This window comes from Geospiza fortis, unplaced genomic scaffold, assembly GCF_000277835.1.
Source record: "Geospiza fortis unplaced genomic scaffold, GeoFor_1.0 scaffold219, whole genome shotgun sequence".
Taxonomy (NCBI): domain Eukaryota; kingdom Metazoa; phylum Chordata; class Aves; order Passeriformes; family Thraupidae; genus Geospiza; species Geospiza fortis.
Window position 1 is genome coordinate 3,219,906 of NW_005054376.1, and position 19,048 is coordinate 3,238,953.

Consider the following 19,048-nt stretch of genomic DNA (forward strand, 5'->3'; position numbering starts at 1 on the left):
AGATATTTTTCCTGCTGCTGTTCACTTTTTGCAGGTACTCTCAAGCCTTGGCTTCAGTGCCCTCTTCAAGTCAGAAGAATTCCTGGGAGGGACTTTGCAGCACTAGATACCACTGTAGCTTTGCTGTGATGTTGAAAAGCCACACAGCTATATCCAGGCTCTTAGACAGAGAAAGCTGCTGTCATAGGTGGAATTTGGGTGCAAGTAGCAAAAATAAATTATTTTATAAAAGGCCTCAAATCTGCATTATCTGGACAGTCCATCACTGAGATGGGAAAACCTTCTAGCAGTAAAAGGGCTCAGCTGACTTAAGAAAGATACTCATACGCAGCTTTTGAAACTGCCAGTGTAACAGGCTAAGATGAAATGAACAGGCATATTTTAGAGCAGGGTGAAATGCTTTGTGTTGTCTTCTGGGACTGGCATGACCCTGGCTTTGCCCTGGAAATGTCTCTTTCTAAATGTTGACTAAAACTGTGGACATTGTGAGAGGAGAAATGGCAAGGAAAGGTTAAGAATTACCTTTGGAGAAAATCCCATGAGCTTCTAAAGCCTTTAGGTTGAGATTGAGGCATGTTAAGGTAGAGCAGGCAGCCTGGAAGTTGCATAAGGAAAAGCTGAATTTGGATCTGAAAAGCTACAGATGCTTGGCTTGTAGGCAGAGGGAAGGTGTCACTGGTGTGACAACACTCTGAAGAGCTGGTGACAAGTGTGCGAGGGACACTTCTGAAATGCAGCCCAGATGTTCATGTCAGAGAGTGCCAAAAGCTCCAGGGCCTATGGGGGATGTGAAGATGCTGGGGTGCACTCTGGCATCAGGTGATGGTGTGGGAAGTGAGTGTCCTTCACCCACACTGCCTGTGCTGGAGCAGCAGGCAGTGGCTCTGCTGAGGCTGCAGCAGCTTGCAAGAAATGGCAGAAGTAGCAGCAGGGGGTTGTGCAGAATTATGGCCTGTGTCATATCATTATGAATTGGCAACTTCTCTAAAACATGCCCATGTGGCCACAGCTCTCTTCACAGAGAGCAGAAAGCACAACTTTCCCAGGAAAAATCCTGGGGAAGGCAGTGAGAAAGCTTAGAGAAAGAAGAAAAAAACAATTCTTATCTCTTTGTGCTGCTCCTGTTGTTTGGCACATGTGGAATGTGTTATGAAGCTTGTTTACCAAAGAGGGATTTCTTATTTGGACTCTGGTGATGGTTGTTTGGATTGATTGACCAATTAGGTCAAAGCTGTCGTGACTGACTGAAAGGGTCATGGGCTTTTCTTTAGTTTAGTATAGTATTAGTATAGTATGTGGTGTAATATGGTATAGTATAGCTTAATAAAGCTTTTGTTTAGCCTTCTGAAAGCGTGGAGTCAAGGCTCTTTACTCCCACGTCAGAGGCTCCTTGCAACAATAATGCCCATTTCAAGGATGGCTTTTGCCTGGTTTTTTTCTCCCTCGCTCATCATCCTGAAGAGGAAGGAAGTGTTTTCCTAATAAACATGAAGCAGTAATTACTTAATGGATGCAGTAAAGAGCAATGTGTGTTCTGCCACTAGTGTGAGGCAGACTTTTTTCCACACTGGCCATGAGACAGTCATTTCACACTGGCCATCATCTTGGTTGCGAAACAACAGCAGTTTCTTGACAACTGCATGGAGACATTGTGGCTTGAGGGAGGGGAACAAAGAGGCTCTGGTTTCTATTCTGAACTATTTTGTTTGTCCAGTCCCTTCTTTGTTGTTAGTTGACCTTTTTACATTTAGCAGGGGGGCAAAATGGAGCACTCTGTGGAAGAGTGCTCCACAGAGCAACCCTGTATCCCCATCTGTCCCCTTGCAAGGACATGGTGAGCCAAACCAAGCACTTTGCTCTCAAGGTTTTCATTGCTCTTACACTTCCTGGCATTAGCAGCCAAGAACTGGTGCAAGAACAGTGCCAGCCCTGGGCTTTCTCTCTCCTCCTTACACCTCTGGGTGTTTGACAGGAGGTTGGGCAGTGAGTGCCTTGGCAGCAGTGAAAGTAACTTTAGGGAAAACTTTGTGATCCTTAAAGCCATGAGGTCGTTTCAGATGGAACTCACACCCACATAAATGCTCAACCTGGCATGTAGTAGAAGAGGGGTGCTCTTATCACTGGCCATGGTGCCTGTACTGAGCAAAGTTGCTTTTCCAGTTCCTGCAAGGATAATGGCTTCACCAGTAAGTGCTGGAGAGGGGGAGCAGGCCAGAATGGGTGGAAGGCACAGCTGTGTCCTGTGACCCCACCTTCCTGTGGGATCATGTTGAGAGGAACTGCCCCACTCAGGTGAAGGATCACTGTCGGTGCCAGGCTGAGGTGGTTTGGGATGCAGCTTATGCAGCAGGAGTGCACACAAGGAATGGGGCAGGATTGTGGCTCAGTGTACTGCAGGCCCTCATAGATGTATTTTGGACTTGATAGCTTGTGTGGCTGAGTTGTATAAATGCTTCACCTGCTGCTTCTGGACAGGCAGAGAAACTGTCCCTTCCTCTTGAATCACCAAATTCTTATTTCACATTATAAGCACTGACCAGTGAAAAGATGGAAAATGAGTTCCTCATTTTAGAATGGCTTTGATAGTATCTGCAAGCAGCAATATTTCCTTTTAATATACTTAGAAGACTCTGAAAACAAGAAAAAACCAAGATGAAGCTGCCTTTTTTTATATAAAAAAGCTAGTACTTTTAATCATTCAAAAATTATTCTCTACAAGATAATAAACTGTAATACAGGGTTGCAATAAAGGTTCTCCTTTGGAAAGCACAAACTATCAACATAACCACTACACTTAGAAACACATTTTCACTTTCTAAGAATATACAGTGAAAAAAATGGACAAGGAAATCCAAAAGAATCCCAAACAACAATAGTACAAAACAGGTTCACACAGATTGCTTTTTTTGGTTATAGGTTACAAAATCACAACTGCTCTTTCAGGACGCTACACCAGGCCAAGCCTTGGAGGCCATCCTGAGCCAGCTGGGTTGTGCTGGCTTCCACTGACCTTCCAGGAATGTTATGCACTCTGGAATGTTACGGTAGTGAACAGTGGTCTTCGCTATAAGACAATACATTAAGGCTGCAGCTGAAATGGTTCTGTCACCTCAGACAACAAATCCCATTTCAGTAAGGCACATGTTAGGCTACAAAATGGGAAAGGCAGGAGTCAGGCAGAAGTGAGAAGTGCCTGTTTCCCAGGTGCTACTGATCTCACAACCCTGCTGTTACCAGTGATCTGGCAATGTTCTGAACACATTAATGTGGGACCACCTTGAATTAATAAGGACAGTAGTGTTTCTGCTTTAAAAATGCCAGAATTACCTGGAAGTCTCCTGAGCTACTGCTCACTTTGAAGCACAGCTTTTAGGCTATGGACCACAGGCAAATGGTGTTCTGTGACTTATTTTTAGGGGGTTCACAGAAGGCAACGATGACAAATAAGCTTATATGGGTTTTGGAGCAACCAGCATACATGATATTTCTAAAGGAGCCTAACACTCTGCTAACAATTTTTAAGGGTCTACATTGAAAATTACTAGGTGAGACTGTGCGTATTTACTGATGGAACAGTCCCATTAAAACAGGACATCATTTTTGGCAACAGTGTAGTGCAGAAAAGACCACCACCTACACAAGAGAATTCTGGAAAAAAAGCCCAGTACTTGAATGGAAATCAGAATTGCAACAGATGCAATTAATTCTCAATAATATGTCCTAGAAAATTAAGTGCTACTTCTTCATTAAATTGTGTATATGCTATAGAGATGTTTAAATATCTGCTATTTCAAATTAAACTCTTTTCTTTCCATACAAAATATAATTTGTATGTTAGTCCTTCTGAAAGGGATTGGTATTTCGAAACTTTGCTCATCCACAGCCTCAAAGATGAGCCCAGTGGATCCTGAGATACCCTCACGATAACTCTTGAGTCCATAAACAATAAGGCTTTCAAGCCTGACTGTTAAATTAAACTGCCAATGCAAGGACATACAAAGTAAACATGTATGAAATTGCATTGCTGGGAATCCATCCACAGTTTTGAAATCCCATGTTGCACAGTTATTAGAACCAACAAAATCTGAATGCCAAAAGATATTAAATATATACAATTCTGCCTTCCTCCTTTGAAGGTCCTGTTTCTTACATGGCCTAAAAATGCTTTTCTCCCAAACGCTGTACACCTTGCTTGATATGTTGCTTATTGCAGCTGTGCATGTATGTGGGTCAGAATGACCAAACGTTTTACACAACAAAGTAACATCGAGAGGAGTTAAACTTCACAGAATTAATCTATAGAAAGTAATTTCTAAGAAGGGAATGGAGTTCTATGAGAACCATTACACTTGCTTCATGGATTGCTACAAGTAGGTTTCACAACCAAGTCCATGCACCAGCATCAAGATAGAATGAAACAAAAAGAGTGCAGCATCCAGTTAACAAATATGCTGAGGAAACAGGCTGTATATACAAAAGATATGCACTGTTTACCTTACACGTAATTTTTAAGGTGCTTAATTGATGTTTTAGGGAAGGTAGCAACATATACATATACGGTGTGTATACAAATCTAAATGTGTATAAGAAACATAATACAGAACCAGACAATATTCCCAGATCCCTGATTTGATTAGACTCTCAAATGCATAAGAATGTATTTAAAATATTTAACAAAAATATCTAAAAAAAGATAACATTTACATAAAAATAGCTCCAGTTTGTCTGTTCTTCTGCTTTGCTGTTCAAGGATTGGATTCTGCTGGGTTTCATAAGGACGCCATTTGGGCCAGTGAGAGTTTGAACAACTGTGCATGATGAGAGAGCTCTGTTACTCGGTCCACCATCTTCTGCAGGGATGCTGTGTTGGGGTAACTCAAGGCAGCCGCCTTGGTGGCCAGAACAACGCTCTTGAGCAGTTCACACAGCTGGTTACTGGAGTTCATCACTCTGTTACACATGTCCTGAGTCGTCATCTGCCTCGCCAGCGTGTCCCCAATGAACACGAGTTTGTGTGCACTCAGAATGATGAATTTGCTGTGTGCCACGAAGATCCGCGGGGGCTGGGAGGAGTTGACACAACTGAAGAAGGCATCAATGGCGTTGAGGAGGGAGTTGAAGTGAGTCTCGCACTGGTCGGAGTAGAACAGAAGCAGGTGGCTGTCGTGGGAGGTCTGCAGGGCCTGCGGGGGCTTCCATTTGGAGATGTCGTTCTCCACTGGCTTTGTAATCTCTTGCTCCAGACGCTGAAACTGATTGATCTGAAAACAAAGACAAAAGCTCCCATCAGCAAGTATTCTGGTACGATGCTGTTATGTATTACACTTTCACTTTGTGCCTCGGGAGATCCCTGGGTATCCTACCTTATGCTAAGTAAAAAGTAACAGTATGTTTTCTAGGATCAAATGCTTTGATTACTGTAAATCCGAACATGCAGAGTTCAGAATGGAGAAACATCTAAAATACTTCATTTGCATTAAAAAACCCCAACAACACAAACCCCTGAATTTACAAGCTGTTGCTCATTTGGAGTATTCTGAAATCACAAGTGAGAGAGATGGATCCAAGTGGCAATGACTCCTACACAATCTTTAAAAAGCTGTCATCTCTGTGGGATTTTGAGATGAAAATCCTTTAAATCTCACCTCCTCACTGCTTGTACAATTTTCTGCCATACAATATGGCAACAACACACTGAAGAATTAATATGAGGGAAAAGTGACAGCCCTCGATCTTGTGAACACACTGTTTTTAGCCCTAAAAGTGATGTTCAGCACAACATTTAAGCTGATGGTATTGATATTCACTGAGCAGATGTGAAGGTGGCACATGTATTAAGGCCCTGGATGGCAGGTCAGGAAAGCCAAGTTCTCAAGCTGGCTTTGTGACTGACCGGCTGTGAGACATCACAGAAACTTGTTTCTCTTCCGTGGTGAGCTTTTAGAGTTTTTAAACTCTTTGCTTTTTATTATCTATATCCTTTGCACACTGCTAAGGGCAGGGCCCCTCCTGCTCTATTTGACCTGTGCTCCCTATGTGTGAGGAATGCTGCATTTCAGGGCAATTATACACCTGGGAGAACATACCTGATGGTGCTCTAGCTCCATTTTGCTCTGCTTGATGATATTTTCCTTCTCCAGAAGCTCCTTCTGTTGCCTTTCAAACTCTTCTTTCCCCTGTTTTGAATAACATAAGAGACTGTGTTAAATCAAAACTGCTTCTGAGCTAAATGGCAGCTCACAGGTCAAGCAAGAGGCTGCTTTGTATTGGCTTTTTCACTGGTAGTGCTCCACCAAGAGTACAGAAAATGAAAGGATAGTGTGGCAGAGCAAAAGGCTGTCACCATTGAAAATCCAACAGTCCTCTTTGACAGGAAGTATTCATCCTGGTGAAATGATCAAAAATCTTGAATATGCACTAGCATGGCAATCAATTGCTGCTTTCCCACAAGAAGCTTCAGAAAAAACACAAACAATTTCTACATGCAGAACAAGGTGTTGGGTTTACCTACCTGCAGGTGAACATAATCATAGTCATCCATCCAGCTCTTTTCTGAGCCCTCGCTGGTGGTACTGTAAGGGTGCTGGCCTTTACTCAGGAGCGGGGGAAGAGAGCTGCAGTGGTTCTGCGCCTTTTCTGCATGACACTGCATCTGAGGACTGTCATACACACAGTCAGGAGCGTTCATTATGTTCTCTGCTGTGTTTTTGACATGGGAGCTGCCCAGTGCCTGTCTGAAGAGCAGTTCTGCATTGACACTGATGGTGGTGGTCAGCTGCTTGGCATCGTCCGGGACCGTCCGTGCCACCATAACGAACCGATCCAGGTCATCACATTTGTTCTGCACTCTGTTGACAGCTAGGACATTCAAAGACCAGCTGTAGCTGTTCAAGTCATGACTGGTTTGGGTAAGGATCTGGTGAGAGTCCTCCAGCCTTTGCACCTCCCTCCTCATTTTGTTGAGGAGGCTGAACACAGCCAGGCAGGAAGCATTGGCTGCTGATCCTTTGGCAAACTGGAGGTACTCCAACAGCGACTGCTCTACCTTATCCACAGCAGCGTGAATTTCATTGATGTGTTTCTCCATATACCCATAGGACCGCCAGTCTGGTGTGATGAAGGCTGTGAGGTGATTGACAGCTGCCTCCACCATCTTCTGGAGGTGATAAAGCCTCTCTATAGCAGTGTCTGGATCAAGGATTAGTCTTTTGTCCTGTGCAGTTGATGCTGAATGAGAAGAGTCTTTTGATGTCGTTGACGATGTGGACATGTTACTCCTCGTGCTTCCTGTGCTGGAGAAAGACAACCTATTCATCCCATCAGTCACATCCTGTAAGCCTTTATTGTCTTGGAGGACTGGTGGTGGCACGTCATAGACACCTTCTCTTCCTTCTGCAATGGGATTTTCACTGGGTCCTGTCTGTTGTCCTGGGAATGCAGTTCCCCTCGGGGTATCATAAACATCTTTTTCAGGCGCAATTTGCTGTCCAAGAAAATGGTTTTGATGGTTTGTAGGGATGTCATAAACACTCTGTGTCTGTGGAATTCCACCTGGCAATAATAAGCTTTCAGGAGAAAATCTATTAAGTTCTTTTCCAGTTGCTTTGGTGATGGGAGGAGGAATATCATATACTCCTTCTGGTCTTACACAGTGGCCTACTGAAGATGAAAAATCCTGGAAGTTTTCCCTCAGGGCTGTATCATCTTGGCATGCAGATGGAAGTGCAGCATAGACCTAAATCACAAAAAACAAAACATGAAACCTTTGACTAGAATAGTGAAATATTTATCATCTTCCATTTGGGATGGAAGATCTACTATTGACTTTCAGAGTCAGATACTTATGATAAGTTTGATTGAGAGTCAGTTTTAATATCTCACTTTTATCATTCATCTCGATGCAAATTCCCATAAGCAGCAAAATCCAAAAAGGCAGCATGCTGCCACAAAGATAATGTAGGTCTAATCAATTTACAGTTCATAACCTTAATTTTGACGCAGTGCTTCACTTCACCAGTTTTAACAATTTAAAAACCTAAGGAAGTTTTTGAAGTACTGAATCTCCTTCTCCTTCAGGATCCTACATGAATCCATGTCATAACATGTCTTTGGCCAGACATGAAAATACAGGATCTTGTGGAAACAGAGTAATGCTTACCCCTTTGGCAGGTGGTATGTCATACACTCCTAAGGCTTTTGCTTCTCCCATGGGAACTGGAAGTGCAGGCCCCTTAACCGATGTGGGGGGAATGTCATATATCTGAAGAAAGAATAAATTGATTACAGAAACAAGTCACCTCAGAGAAAGCTCTGCTATTAGATGGATTCTCGTATTTTCTGTGTTTCCTCTCAGGAAGTTTGAACGTGACCAGAGCTCTTCAGGTTTTTTTCATATGGGAGAACATCTTGGATTTGCCTAGAATTTTGGACAGTTAGGAGGAAATGCACTTTTCTAGGTCTCCTCTGGGCAATGGTGTGGACAGCAGGCTGGAGAGATGAAGTCAAGGCTGACTTCCCTCCTGAGAGGTAAATCAAGATCAGTCTATCACAGATATCTCTTGGGGTGAACATGTGACCAGAACTGATCACACCCTTACATTCAGCGGGGTTGAGTTCCAGGTCCTGCCAGCATCCACTCTACAATGGAGAGTGGTCCTGGGGACTCACTGCTAAGGGTGCTCCCCATTACAAAGATATAGTTCAAGCTCAGTGACATGGTGCAGTCAATAGGTGGTGAAAACAACTCCCTGCATAGCAGCTGTTCATCTAGGCGATAATTTTACCCTTACTGAGTGAATTACTGTCAGCTATGCATCAACAAAGTACAGGGAAAAAAAAATGTTCCCAGGCAGCAAGTTTATTCTGTTTAGATATACTCTTTGATCAAAACAGAGAGAACAAATGGGACTTTTGCGTTTGGTGTGCTGCCAAATCTTAGTCAACATCAAATAAAACTTTGAAATACGTCTGTGATCTGTGAATAAGCCACAGCGTCTAATTAAAACATATTTTCTCTCTGAAATGAGAGAACTTGCCTTGCTTATAAAAGTCTGGTAGAAATTCATCACCTTTTGTGCTCTGTCAGCCCTGTTGGCATTTTTATTGGTACTTACCCCTTGTAGAGGGCGAATGGGGGGGATATCGTAGGCATCCTTCTGGTGCTTAGAAGGGAATTCATAAACATAACCTTGTCCTGACCTGACTGGTGTTATTACCTGTGGGTAAAGGAAAAAGAAGAAATGTTAAGTCTCTGAGGATGTTCTCTCTGTAACAATCCAATCCTGTTAACATTCATGCATCATTGGCGATGTTAGTAACACCAGTCTGCATACCCTTCTGAGAGCCGAACACTTTAAATGAGTGTTAGTAGCTGCAAATGCAGCATTTTTTCTTTCCAGACCAGCCCTGACATGACTGTTTGCTAGTGCTCTACACTGTCTTCTATTTGCCAAGCACAGATTCTGTGCAGGTCTGAGAGCTCTGTCCTTTCTCCCCACTGACCTCCCATTAGCACAGACCACACGAGGTGATGGCTGCACCACCCACTCACTGAGATCAGGGCTGATCCTACTAGCTGTGAGTGTCCCCACTCCTTGTCAGAGGCTTAAAATACTGTGTTTAGTCTCTGGGAGTAGAGGTATTTCCCAGCTACTCCAGCAGGACTCCATGTGTTACTGTGCTCCATAGCACAACATCCTGGAGAACTGAGTGTGAGTTGAGGCTTTGGAAGTTCTTTACATAAAAATGCTTCACCTGCTGCTCGCTGCCTAGATGGACAATGCAGGACTCAGGATATGTCAGGCTCCAAAAAGACAGATATTTGTTGCTCAGTGTGAAATTTTTATACCCACTTGTTCAGTTTTATTCTACACCAGAAGCTGAATGACTGAACTGCTTCAGGATAAAACGAGGCTCAGGGGAGACCTTATCACTCTCTACAGCTCCTGAAAGATGGCTGTAGCCAGCTGGGGGCTGATCTCTTCTCCCAGGCAATGACTGACAGAACAAGAGGACACAATCTTAAGCTGTGCCAGGGGAAGTTTAGATTAGATGTTAGAAAAAAATTCTTCACTGGAAGAGTGATTGGGCACTGGTCTGCCCAAGGAAGTGGTGGAGTCACTGTCCCTGGATATTTTTAAAAAAAGACTGGATGCGGCACTCAGTGCTATGGTTTAGTTGATGAGGAGGTGTTAGGTCACAGGTTGGACTTAATGATTTCAAAGGTCTTTTCCAACCTCATTCATTCTGTGATTCTGTGATAAAAGACACCACCACTCTTCTTGCTTAGAGAATTGATCTCCATGAACAAAGTCACAGGCCTCTAATACAAACAAGGGAGTTGATCCAAGCAGCACAGGTAATAAGGCACAGAATCGCAGAAGGCTGGAAAAGACCTTTAGGATCAGCGGGTCCAACCATAAACCTAGCACTGCCAAGTCCACCACTAAGCCATGTCCCTAAGCACACACAAGTAAAACTACTTATTCTTCTCACAGGTAAACATGGTATTTTGGTTTTGTAACAAGAATCACTGGTCACAAAACAGATTATAGCCTTGCACCATGGAGCCTGGAACATGCATGGAAGAGAAGCTGGTCATGCCCAGTACTTGCCGAGAAATTCTCCCTCTCTCTGCACAAAGGAGTTTTATGCAGCTGCAGTTACTGTGGTAGCCCATCTTTAGAGGCCTTTCCCACTTTTCAAAAAATCCTGACATACCAGATGCCATATGAAAGATGTACAGTACCACAAGGATGCTGGTTTTATTTACTGTACTGATACAATCCTAAAAAGTTACACTAAAGCTAGATGGACCACACAAAGGAAACCAGTTTCACTCAGCACTGCAGCACTTTTTATATCATCTAGGCACTTTTGCTCTTTCCCAGACCTGAAGCAGTGGTCAAGCATTGTCACTCCTTTATTTGATTGAAACAAAAATGTGCTCGGGGTGTGTCTAACTGCTGTCAAAGAAAGTGAGAGGTTAAAGTGCAAAATGCTTGATTCTGGGTATTCATGAGTAAAGTCTGCCTGCAAGTGCATCTGTGGACAGAAGACCTGAGGTGTCTGCAGGGCTGTGGCTAGCAGTGCACTCTACTTATGGTGGCATTTATTTTCCAAATAAAAATGCATGAGATGCTTTTATGTCTGCTCCTATTTAGGCTTTCCAACAAATCATATGAAAAGCAGAAAATATGATTTTAAGATACCCAGCAACAACCAAGGTTTGCTGATAACATGAAAGACAGCTTTTTTCTCCCAGTGACTTGGGTATATTTTCCTGTGTGGAGGATTATTACCCAGTAACAACACGTTATGAACAATTTCACAGCAGAATCTCCTGTGGATGATAATCTCATCTGTACCAAGTACAAGAATATTTCCTGTTGTACCTCCACCCCTCTTTCCTTCCAATGCTTTTCCTTAAGCTGGACTGCTTACTCCTGGTCAATTCAGAAGAGAAGAAGCTCATGACCAAAGCTTATCTTGAGTAAACATTTTGTAACAGTAATTAAAAGAATGCCCACACTACTTGACAAAGGGAAAATGTGGGGCATTTGTTCTTACTCTCATGACCTCACATGGGGTCATGAGGACATGGGGTTGCGCTGCTTCTTCTGTCTGAGGAAGAGAGGTGTAGCTGGGCAGATGAAGTATGGAAGACAACAAACCCAGTCAGAAGTAACTTTTAATTCTGGATATTTACCCATAAATATATTAAATTAACTTGCTGCTTGTGAATGGGATGCTCAGCCCAATGCATTACTGAACAATTTTTTATGGTTTTATTTTTGATGGTAGCCTTATTTTGAAGATGAATTCAGAAGGAAGGAGGTGACTGCAAAGGAAATTTTCCACATTAGCCACTTCTACAACAGGGATAGCAGCCCCATCTGACACTCACAAATTTATTTTCTAACAAATGCCATTGCACTTCATACCTCATAAGGATTATTTTCCCTTTTACCTCTTCTCTTTCAAGAATGCCTGTGGTCACCCAAGTATAAAAAAATAATCCTGCATTTCAAACAAGCAATTTTCCCTGTTTACGTGTTAAAGGAAACAGATGGTGTTCCCACAAACTATCTAGCCCAACAACACTCTCAAAACATTGTTAACCACTTAATCCGTGCAGAGCAGCTAACAGGGACCAGCTTTGGCTCTGGTGAAACATGTAATGAGCCTTCAAACTTTCAGTACTGCAAAACAAAGACAACTGAGCAGAAAGTTTGTTCTTTCTGAAGACCACGCTCTTCTAAAAGCAATTACTTGGGCCTGTTCCATGCCAATGGCATGTCCCTAACCAAGAAAAAGGAGCTGAATGTGCATGTACTTTACAAAACATCCAGTCCTGTGGTTCATTAAATCCCGCTTTCCTAAATATAGGGGGGGAAAAAACCAACATTCTATTTCTTCCAGGATTAAACGGCATGGTAGGCTGCAACAGAGAACATTCCTAACTACAGCAACAAGAAGACCATTCTCATTCTCGTGCTTACAGCAGACACACAACACTGTAGTTTACATTGTTGCACAAGGACAAAGAGCAAATAAACCTACTGAAGCAAACAAAATTACTCTGAGTTTATAGCAGCACTGTGAGGGTAGAATTTGGCCTGTTCTCATGAACTGCAGTTCCTGATACGCAGAATGATGGGAAACAAGGGAGTTTTACAGGTGACAGAACTGATCAGAGGTACACTGCATCTCTGCAACACCTTGACTCACCCAAATCACAGGCAGAGGGGAACTAAAAGGGCAGCCTGGTATTTCCTAGTATGGTCTCTCAACCCCAAGAGCCCACTGATGCCTGCTGACTGCTTTTAAAATAGATTTTAAATAGTGCTTTTTAAAGGTGGGAAAGAAGTGGCATATATTTTAAATTGAGACAAATAACTGTATTAAAACATATTTCGCCCCATGATGCTCTCCTCTCCTCTATTTCACCCCACGGGCAAGGCTCAGCAGCTGATGAGCTGCTGCAATCCACTGCTTACCCTGGGAAGAGTTCTGCCCAGGTGGTGGTGCATAAAAGGGGGCTGCATAAAGCCTGGGTGTGGGAAAAATGAATCAAAGTGTAAGGAAATGAAAAAAAAAAGTCATGTCTGTTTACTGTTGTAAATTATTTCTTTAGATTTAACATGAAGATCGAATTGTTGAAATTCTGTTGCTGATCCCCTTAAGTGGATATGTAACAGCCACCTGGGCTCTCTTAGGCTTGGAACAAGCATAAAACAAACAAAGAGAATACAGGGAAATATCAGAGAGAATTAAGGGGAAAAGAACTCCCTATTCGCTTGAAGTCCTAGCCTTTTGCAAGGCAGTGACAGAAGCCATTGAATTATGTCAGATCAGGTAGTGAACCACTTCTTAGCCCTTCTTTCTGTTCTGCTGCATGTACTTAGGAAGCCATGTGTGTCTCTTTAAATGTTTTGCAATTTTTTTCCCCTTGGGGAAGTTTCAGTGGTTAAGTTGAACTGCAGGAAGGCTGGGTTGAAAAGCACACAGGTAATTTAGGTATTTGAAACAACCTGGCTAGCTGGCTAAAACTGTCATTTTTACAGAAAGCACACAGAGTTTCCACTCATGTATTCTGCAACCTGCATCAGGATTTCCAGCGACTGATAATAAATTTCCTGACAGTAATACCTACCATATCACTTTCTGTTGCCTGCTCTGAAAAAAACAGGCAATCATGTTTTTACTTACTTATTTTCTCTATACAATGACAGTGTATTTCCCTGCTGCCAACGAGTAAAGGTTGGAGTTTCACATGTGCTAAGGATACTCTTATCACTATTTGGGTTTGTAATTTGCTACAGGTCTTAAGATCATGAACTCGTAGCACTTTATTTTAATCCAAATAATGTAAGAACATTGGGCCACTATAAAATGTTCTGGTGTAGTATTTTCTGCCAAGACTGAGCTGTTGGAGAGCTTTGATCAAGTCTCACAAGTTGGAAGAGGATGGAGGAAAGGAAGTCTGTGGAGGCATTTTTTTCTGATGCATTGGACTTGTAGCCCAGCTATGAGTTGTTTCTAGTGCTAAGACCCAAATGTGTCTGCAAGGCAATAGGAAATTGACAGAAATGGCTGTATCGATTTTCTGGGCTGAGCGAGTTATCAGCTGTAGCACGCGGCAAGAAGGACCGCGGCACCAAGGCGTGTTGTGACACCTCTGCCTGTTTCTGAGGGGGCGTTCACCACTGAGATTTCTTAGAATACTCAGATGTGTGAAGATAAGGACACATGACAAACACTACCCGGGTACAGAGCTCGTTTATTTCTTGATGCTGCTTTTATCTTTAAAAAACCTGCTTATTTTCTCCTACACGATCTCCATGTGCTGTCCAAGAACTACACCTATGAAGATTCTGCTGTTAATGCTCTCAAAACCCAAAGCAGGTCCAGATGTCACTTACTCATGGTGTGTAAAAAATGCTTAACTCTTCAGGCTCAGGCATTTAAACAGAAACTTTTAAATGTGCCTATGAAGTGCCTCACCAGTGGATGCCCACTCTTAAAAAATGCCCCTGTGGTACTGTCATAACAGCATGTAAGGAAAATGGGCGTTACAATTTTGAGGCTGTATTATTTCAACAAGAATTACACGAGTTTTGGCTTGTGAGTCTTGAAGATATAGAGGACAAGTTGTAAAACAAATTTAAGATAAAAAATGTGACATCACAAGCTGGCCTGGATTTAAACCCTCACTGCTGGTGAAAAGGGTATAACCAACTGCTTTGCAACTAGCCTAATTCTGAATTTTTAACTTCTGGTAGGACTTCTTCCATTAATCAGTACACAAAAGCAGGGTCATTACAGTATTTTTAAGTTTTGTTTTTTTCCTAAATCTGAAGCACAGGTTTATTGTCTTTCCAAACAATTAAAAAAAATAAATCTGTGGAGTTACACAAATGTTCTAAGCTCTGATTAGTATAAAATGACAGGGCTCTACGAAGTGTGGTGGAATAGTGCTGAACTTGCACTAGCTGTAGCTTTAGATGATAGTGTTGAATTTTTTCTCACTGATGTTCATGATTGCAAACTAAATGCAGATAAAAAGGTCTGTATCTCCAGATCTTACTAAATGAGCTGTACAAAACACACAAAAAAAATCTCAACAGCTTTGTCACTGTCAAGATTTGACTGGGTATTTTTTTTCTTTATTTTATGATGTTTTCGTGACATGATCCTGCTCTCTCTCACATCAGCTCTAGGGCTTGCTGCCAGTTGTGTTATGAGCAACATTTCTGCTTGCTTCAGTGGAACAGGCTGGCCTTGAACTGCAAGGCTGACTGGGAAGGGGTATTTCCAAGATTCTGGTAAGAGTCATTCTTGCTCACAAAATGTAATTAAAGACAGTCAAACCAACACTTCTGAGAATGCCCCATTTTTGAGAGGAGAGGAAGAGAACAAGAGAGATGAGCAAATGATACCATTACTATTAAATTACCAGCATTTAAAGAGGAGTATGAAGACGATAGTTGTCCAACATTCTTGAGAAGAGATTTACCAGTGTCATGTCATCTCCATGAAAATTACTCGTATTCAGGCAGACAGAGACATCATCATTTTTGCATGCATTGGCCAATAGAGCTAAAAAGCTGATGTGTTACAGGACTGGTAATAGAAGAGGCATGAACTCTGAAATAATGTCTATGGATGGGTCTTACAGAAAAAGAATCCACCCCAGTTATTGTGTGATAAGTTTTAGTGGAGAAATATGAGTGTCTGCTAAAGTATTCTCTGGAAAACTGTGATTAAGTCTGAGCTGCAGTTTTGATAAAGGAAAAGTATGTGGCAAAACTCAGCACCTCAGCATTTGTGTCTCTTGTCCACGATAAAAAAGAGTATCTTGCTTTGGCCACCCCAGCCTGTCTAGTCTCCCCACTTTAAAAAGGTCATCACATGAAGAACCAACTGCAAACCAGTGCCTGCTTTCTGTGCTGCTAATACTATGACTGTCTCTTTTCAAAGACAGAAGCCCAAGTTTAGGGCAAGTTTGGCAGAGGAGAGGAAAGAAAGAAAAAGGATGAGGTGTTAAGATAGGGCAGATTGTGTCTTGCTGTGAATGACATGAAATCCTAAAGGCTCACAATCAAAAGCCAGTTTGGTTCAGTTCATACAAATAATTTTAATTCTTTTCAGGTGCTTCATCTTTTTTCTGTTATTTCTTCCCTCCTACATTGAATTTCTAGATTAGGGAGAAAGCTTCATTTGGGAATTGTTGTAACAGGGTATTTCCATGACTTCTTGCTTCCCTTCCTTTAAGACATTTCTCAGAACAGATCCTTCCCTGTCATCAATTTCAGTTTTTGTGAATCGGCATTTCCCAGCGGGCAAAAAAATGGTTGAGACGAAGCATTGCCAGAGAGTTTCAATTCCACAAGAGTGTTCTCAGAGGTACACTTGGGCAGAAACAATGGAAGTGCCCCTAAATCATTTAAATTGGGAACTACACTGCTCTGAGAGAGAGAGGCAAATAAAACCTTCCATGAGAAAGAAGCTTGATTTGATTTTATTTCATTTGTAGAGGCTCTCTGGCTCACAAGCTGTATTGGCTCCATTTCTGCATGGGTATCTCAGGGCAGCTGTACAGACAAGTGCTTCTAGTAAGTGGCGTTTAGATTAGCACAGCTTGCTTTGGCAAGTTTATGGAAGGCAAAGACACCTTTTAAACAGATATAAACTCCATCCTTAATTGTTTTTTTGCCAGACCTCAGTCACGACTGTCTGTGTATATTTAAAACTTGTGATGGTAAGACCCAATGGGAATATATTACCATCTTTGAAGGATTAGGGATAGACTGGCTTATGGAAGGTTCCTGTCTCCTAGGAACTCGGCTACCTTGATTTCACTTTGCACCCATTTTAACAGTCTGTTTGGGGAGAAAGATTAATTTAGATTCATGTTAGGGAAAAAAAAAAAGATGCAATACTGCCACTGCTATATAAAAAAGAAAAACGGAAATGTTTCATGCAAACATATGGAACGATGATATTCTGATGCTAATTAGTCATCCTCCAAATCAAAACATCTAAAAAATCATGGAATGCCCGCCAAGACTTTAGATTTCACTAGAACTGTATTTTCTGATGGCCAGCAACCTGTCTTCATCTACCCATTTCCTATCTCCAGAAACCACACTTCCTCCTTATGATGAGATTCACTTTCTGAATAATCAGTTTTCCACTCATGTGGATTTTTTTCCTAAAATGCTCTGCTGCTGCGCTTAGTTTTTAGTACTTAGAGGGCAATTTGAATTACCTGAATTTGGTGTTTTGTTTCAGACATAACCTAAAGGTTCAGTTAGGTTTTGAACCACCAAGAAAGAGCCCATAAGCTTGCATTTTTCTTTTATTATTACTATTACTACTGTTTTACTATTTTTAGCAAAGGTTTGATCCTGCTCTTGGGGAGACAGGTTTGTGTCCCTGGAGACCTCAGTTATTGGATGAGACTGCAGGACTGGCCTTTTTTTCTGATACTCCAGGGGAAAAATGCATGCCTCTGGTCTACAAATAGAACTGATGAAAAAGAGCCCTGTGCTCAGGGAGGAACAGGGAGTAATGTTGAGCTCATATATTTGCTCAGCCTAATAAAATGCAGTCTTTTTCTTGAAATACTTCTCTACAAATCACATCAGTGACTAACTACTGCGCACTCTGACTCGTGGATGAGGGATTAACTGCACTGACTTTTTATCAGTAAAATGGTTGTTCTCCTATTAACGTCACATGGAAAGTTACAAGGGAAACTCCTGAGCCTAAGAAAACAGCTGTGTGCTGTTTTAACCACTGAGCTTGCATTTAACTTGAGGTATTTTCATCCTTTAGAGCACACTTTGTGAAAGCGAGCTCTGAGCGTTGAGGTATGTGTTACCACTGCTGCTGCACTCAGCAAACTTCCCGTGTGTTCAGCACTTTAACACAGAAGCAGTATTCTGTTATGAGGGATACAATTCCCCAAAGCAGAGTTTGTAATGTGAAAGCAGAAGAGCAGAATGACTATATGATCACTGCTAGGGCCATTTATGGAAACCCCATCACAGGAAACTGTGGTATTTCAGGCCTGAGGGTAAATGGGGACATTATCTTGGAATGTAAATACATTTTACCAACAAACTGCAAAACACTAGATATGATCTCATTCTTTCTGATAACAAAATGATCTGTCACACAACTCTTTACTGTGCTTAATGTCTTTCTCTTCTTATTTCATAAATGTGAAAATAGGCAATGGAAAGAAGACAATAATGTAAAGGCAGGCTTATTTCTGGAACTAATATTATAAGGAGCCATTTGTTTCTTCCCAGCTAGGACAGTACTTGTGTAATTGGAAGGAAAAATGTCATAATGTGGCTAACTGGCTCCTGCCCCTGAAGTCTGTGCCAAAATTGTCAGGGTGGTGCTGCTTGTGGGGTGGTGTTTCTACTGTCTCGTGCATTGAACCAGCATGACTCTTAACATAAATAAAACCCAGGGAACAAGGTCCATTCCCATAGCCATGGTTTACCCAAACCTCCTGCTGACGGCAGTGACCTCTTGATAAAGTAGGATGGTGGGGTGTGAAATCCTTGATTTGTCAAGGACATGTTTATACTGGGAAATAGGCTGGGGATGAAGATGAGTTCCTTCCCTATTCCGCTCTATCCACTTTTAAAAGGTGGGTAAATCTGAGCGTTTCCTGAACCGCAGCGTTCCAGTCCAAACAGACCAACAAACAAAAAAAGTGAATTGTTCCAAGCTGGCATTAATCTCTATTTGCCTGAGTTGGTCTGCGCCTTTTGGGAGCTGTAGCTCAGGGCTGGTAACTCCCACAGTCCGGTCTCTTCCCTGGACAAACATCAGCCTCATTCTGTTTTGTGCTGAGTTTCCTTGACCAACAGCTCTCCTGATAGCTATTGGTTCCTCCAGAAAGCTGTTTTCCAACAAGGAAATAATTCCTCTAATTTTTTTGGCCAATGCTATTTTCAGGATGGCAGGGACAGCACAACTAGATCAGCTAGGGGAAACACTGAACCAGAAAATGAGTACTTACATT

General features: G+C 42.1%; 1 protein-coding gene across 2 annotated transcripts in view; it reads right to left on the bottom strand.

Annotated features, from left to right (window-relative positions):
- Positions 1–2,663: 2,663 nt before the first annotated feature.
- Positions 2,664–19,048, bottom strand: part of NEDD9 (neural precursor cell expressed, developmentally down-regulated 9) — a 36,140-nt gene continuing 19,755 nt past the window's right edge. For both annotated transcript variants that reach the window (XM_031060230.1, XM_031060229.1), the window contains exons 3-7: positions 9,114–9,215; positions 8,159–8,260; positions 6,512–7,735; positions 6,087–6,176; positions 2,664–5,261 (exon numbers count right to left, since the gene is read on the bottom strand). In XM_031060230.1, the coding sequence (XP_030916090.1) occupies positions 4,770–5,261; positions 6,087–6,176; positions 6,512–7,735; positions 8,159–8,260; positions 9,114–9,215 (2,010 nt within the window). In that variant the 3' untranslated portion in view covers positions 2,664–4,769. The remainder of the gene's footprint in view (positions 5,262–6,086; positions 6,177–6,511; positions 7,736–8,158; positions 8,261–9,113; positions 9,216–19,048) is intronic.